Genomic DNA, 4,651 nt, shown 5'->3' with positions numbered 1-4,651 from the left:
CTTAAGCGGAGAAACTAAACTATCCCTTGGAGAAATAGTGATACCTACCTTTGCAGGGGGTATGAACAAACATGTATAGTACTTGGTCATTGATGGTCCGTCAACTTATAACGTGATACTTGGAAGGCCCTGGACCCACGAAATGAAAGCGGGCCATCAACGTACCATCAGAGCCTGAAGTTCCCTACACCCTGGGGGGTATAGGAGATACGGGGAGATCAAAATATAGCTCGGGATTGCTACAAGAACGCTCTGAAACCCATCGCTGCACTGGTCCAAAGATAGCAATTCGAAATTGTGCGTCCGGAGGGAGTATATCGTACCTCCCGGGAGGAACTCGACGAAGTAAACCTGGACCCACGTTTCTAGCAAGAACGATCTTTGGTGGGAGCTGATTGTGCAGGTAACATCCGTGAGCAGATAATTGAATTTCTACGTACTAACATGGATTGTTTCGCCTGGTCCCATAGCGACATGATTGGCATGGATCCAAGTGTAATTACACACCAATTAAATGTAGACCGCAGCTTTCCTCCAGTCCAGCAGAAAAGGCGGAAATTTGCTCCTGAAAGGAACGAGGTGATAAACCAGGAGATAGACAACCTCCTGGCAGCAGTCAAGATCAGGGAAGTTAACTACCCAGAATGGCTCTCGAATGTTGTGGTTGTACCCAAGAAGAACAACGAATGGAGAGTATGTGTCGATTTCACATATCTTAACAAAGTTGGCCCAAAAGACCCGTTCCCCCTACCGCACATTCATTCCATAGTAGACACTACAGCAGGGCATGAGCTACTTACCTTCCTTGACGCCTGGAGTGGGTACAACCAAATAAAAATGAACCCTAAGGATCGGGAGAAAACAGCCTTCAGATATGACAAAGGCTTGTACTACTACAATGTGATGCCCTTTGGCCTCAAGAATGCTGATTCCACCTATCAGCGCCTGGTTAACCGAATGTTCAAGGAGGAGATAGGGAGAACAATGGAAGTCTACATTGACGATATGGTAGTCAAAGAGAAGGCAGAACAGCACATGTCCCACCTGGAGAATACCTTCTCGATCCTCAGAAAATACCATATGAAGCTGAACCCCCTGAAATGCACTTTTGGAGTCTCCTCTGGGAAATTCCTGGGGTACTTCGTGACTCAAAGAGGGATAGAGGCCAGCACGGAGCAAATCAAAGCAGTACTTCAGTTAGAATCTCCCAAGAAGCTAAAGGACGTACAGAGGCTCACGGGATAGGTAGCAGCCCTAAACCGGTTCATATCAAGGTCCTCAGACATGTGTCGATTGTTCTATGACATCTTGAGGAAGAGCCAAACATTTGAGTGGACGCAGGAGCATGAAAAGGCGTTTAGGGAGATCAAACAGTACCTGAGCACCCCTCCACTTCTTTCCAAGCCAGAACAGGGAGAACCGATGTACTTGTATCTATCAGCGACAAAGGCGGCTGTAAGCGCTGTACTGGTATGAGAGCACGAAGGTATGCAGAAAACAGTATACTATATAAGCAAGTCTGTGTTACCTGCAGAGACCAGGTACACATCTCTAGAAAAACTCGTTTTAGCACTTGTTACCGCTTCGTACAAATTGCGTCCCTATTTTAAGTCACATACAATTTCAGTCGTGATCAACTACCCCCTGAGAACCATAATGAGGAAACCCAAACTGTCAGGGAGAATGGTTAAGTGGTCTGTCCACCTGAGTGGGTACGACCTGAAATTTGAACCCCGAACAGCCATAAAGTCCCAAGCCATTGCGGACTTTGTGTCAGACTTTAGTCACACCCTTCAAGAACAAGCCGACAGTGAAATCTTGACCCTAAGTGAGGCTAAAGGGGAGCAGGTATGGGAGTTACATGTTGGTGGGGCATCCAATACAAAGGGAGCAGGGGTAGGGCTGGTCCGAAATCACCTCAGGCGGAATAGATAATACAGGCAGTACGATGCGAGTTCAAAGCAACGAATAACGAGGCTGGATATGAGGCCCTAATCTTAGGACTCCAATTAGCCTTAGAATTGCAAATCAGCCGCATCGAGGTGTATAGTGACTCCCAACTAATCGTAAACCATGTGAATAACGTATACACGGCCAGGGATCCTAAAATGAGAGCCTACCTGGAAGTAGCGAAGGAGCTCAAACTCCGCTTTGCCTCCTTCAACATCCAGCAGATACCAAGGGATCAAAATGTTGAAGCGGATGCTCTTGCCACCCTCGGAGCAGCCTTCACTACAGGGGCAGGGGGTACTATACCATTCATACATGTCATGAAACCTGCCATACGTCAGAATGAACAGCAGAACGCCAGTAAGGCTGCAACCACCTAGTGGACATACGAAGCAGGGATACTGTGTGCTGCCACACCCCAGGAAGAGATTGATGATTGGTGCAAGCCTTACATTAGTTGGCTACGTTATAAGGTATTACCACCTTACCAGAAAGACACCAGGAGCTTTAAAATGAAATCCTCCAGATTCGTACATATTGATGGTATCCTATTTAAGAAGTCCTTGGCAGGACCCTATCTGAGGTGCTTGAGCATACAGGAGGCATAGGCAGTAATGTGTGATATCCACAGTGGTGATTGTGAAAATCACACAGGGGGTAGGAGCCTGTCCAACAAGACACTAAGGCAGGGTTACTTCTGGCCTACCATGAGGAAGGACGCCATAGATTACGTCAAGAAATACGAAGAATGCCAAAGGCACGCTCCTGCCAGCCAGCAGAACATATGCATTTGATCATCTCGCCTTGGCCTTTTATGAAATGGGGAATGGACATTGTGGGACCGTTACCCCGTGCTTCAGGAAATAGGACGTACATGCTGGCAATGACGGACTACTTCTCTAAATAGATAGAGGAAGAAGCTTTCCCTCAGATCCTGGAGAAGCATGTGATATCTTTCATCAAGAGGAACATGTCAGCAGATATGACATCTCTTCAGAAATCATATGTGATAATGGGTCATAATTCGTATCTAACAGGATAGAAGACTACTACGCCAGGTGGAACATCAAGCTGTTTAAATCCAATCCTAGGAATCCGCAGTCCAACGGTCAGGCAGAATCCAGCAACAAGATGGTCATGAACAACCTGAAAAGAAGGCTGGAGGAGATAGGAGCCAACTGGGCAGATGAGCTCCCCTTCGTGTTGTGGTCTGATAGAACTACCCCCAAAGTGGCATTAGGTCAAACACCATTCAGTCTGGTATATGGGGCCGAGGCAGTTATTCCCTCTGAGGTGCAAGTACCGACACATCGATATGTCACCGAAGAGAGAAACCAGGTAGAAATGGCTAGCAGCCTAGATACCAATGATGAACCAAGGACCAGCGCCCAAATCAGGATGGCAGCCTACAAGCAGACAACTGCCAGAAGTTACAACAAAAACGTAAGGCTGAGAACGCTGCAGGTAGGGGACCTGGTACTCAGGAAGGTATTCCCAAACACCATGAACCAGAGTGCAGGCAAATTCGCCTACAACTGGGAAGGTCCCTACCGCATAGAAGGCATCGTGGGTAATGGGGCATACAAGTTGGAGACTATGGATGGAGAAGGTGTCCCTAGATCCTGGAACATCATTCACCTTAAAAAGTATTATGTCTGAGGTTCTAGGTGCAGGGCCCAGAAGTTCCACCTCCAACAGGTACATTCCAAGACCTTTGAATCCTAGCATTCAGTACTCCAGAAACCATAGAATATGAACTAACTTGCTAAAAGTGTCTTTGATTAAGCAGCTATCGCTTGAAGGGGAACAACCCCAGAACCCACTCGCTGGAGCCACGGCTCACTCTCTCATAAGGTACATACGCAAAGAACTAATCATTTTGTTCTGTACCACCTGACTGTACCACCTACATCGGTCTAACAGCAACATCTCTTTTGACAGCAGGAACAACTAAGTCACCAGGCAAGGTCTTTCGTTCAGTACACACGTGCTAGGTCTCCTGAATTCAGCAGGTACTACTAAGGAAATGACAACTTACAACGTATCTTTCAAATCCTTTGAGTCAAAACCCTTTTTCTTATTTTCCCTTGGTGTCAACTTCACAGGTGTCACAAGGAGCAAAATGTGGAAGCAGCGTACTTAGTATTTCAAAAGGCCAAAATAAAACTCTATTTTCTTTTAAGTTGTTGTAAAACTTTGGAGGAACCCACTTTGTGCTCCCCAAATAATTTTGGATTTATGAAATTACTTCCACTTTTAGGTTTATCATTATTTTTTGATTAAATGTGGATATGGTAAGTTGAATATTAAGGCAATATCGTAGTAGGCTAACTGATGAACAGGAACTAGCAAATTATTCCTCCTGCAGGAAGTACCCAATGTGCGCGTGGTCGAAACAGAGGGATTCGAGCATCCTGATGGACAGAAAGCTCCCTGAACCACCATAGACACCTCAACAAGTACGAAGCCGGCACACAAACAGAAAGAACAAAAAATTTCTAGCAAAACAACAGAAGGAACAAAACATGAATTTTCATAAACACCCCTCAGCAGAGGGAATTTGAAAAATAAATATTTTTGCCCCTCCTACGAGGCAAAAACCAAAGAGTACTAAAAGGTGCCCAAAACTACCAGGCACCAAAAGTTGGATTACAATGGGAAACCACACAGGGTGCCCAACAAAACATCAAGATAAAATTTA

At 45.7% G+C, this 4,651-nt stretch overlaps 1 protein-coding gene across 1 annotated transcript; it reads left to right on the top strand.

Annotated features, from left to right (window-relative positions):
* The first annotated feature begins 1,284 nt into the window (after positions 1-1,284).
* On the top strand, positions 1,285-3,609 carry LOC141613913 (uncharacterized). Its single transcript, XM_074432655.1, has 5 exons — positions 1,285-1,470; positions 1,535-1,541; positions 1,628-1,848; positions 2,858-2,922; positions 2,988-3,609. The coding sequence occupies exons 1-5, from the start codon at positions 1,285-1,287 to the stop codon at positions 3,607-3,609; spliced, it is 1,101 nt and encodes a 366-aa protein (XP_074288756.1).
* Positions 3,610-4,651: the final 1,042 nt, after the last annotated feature.

Source organism: Silene latifolia, chromosome 11 (genome assembly GCF_048544455.1).
Source record: "Silene latifolia isolate original U9 population chromosome 11, ASM4854445v1, whole genome shotgun sequence".
In the NCBI taxonomy this organism is placed as follows: Eukaryota; Viridiplantae; Streptophyta; class Magnoliopsida; order Caryophyllales; family Caryophyllaceae; genus Silene; species Silene latifolia.
The sequence above is the reverse complement of the archived record's forward strand: the minus strand, read 5'-3'. Positions and strand labels throughout refer to the sequence as shown.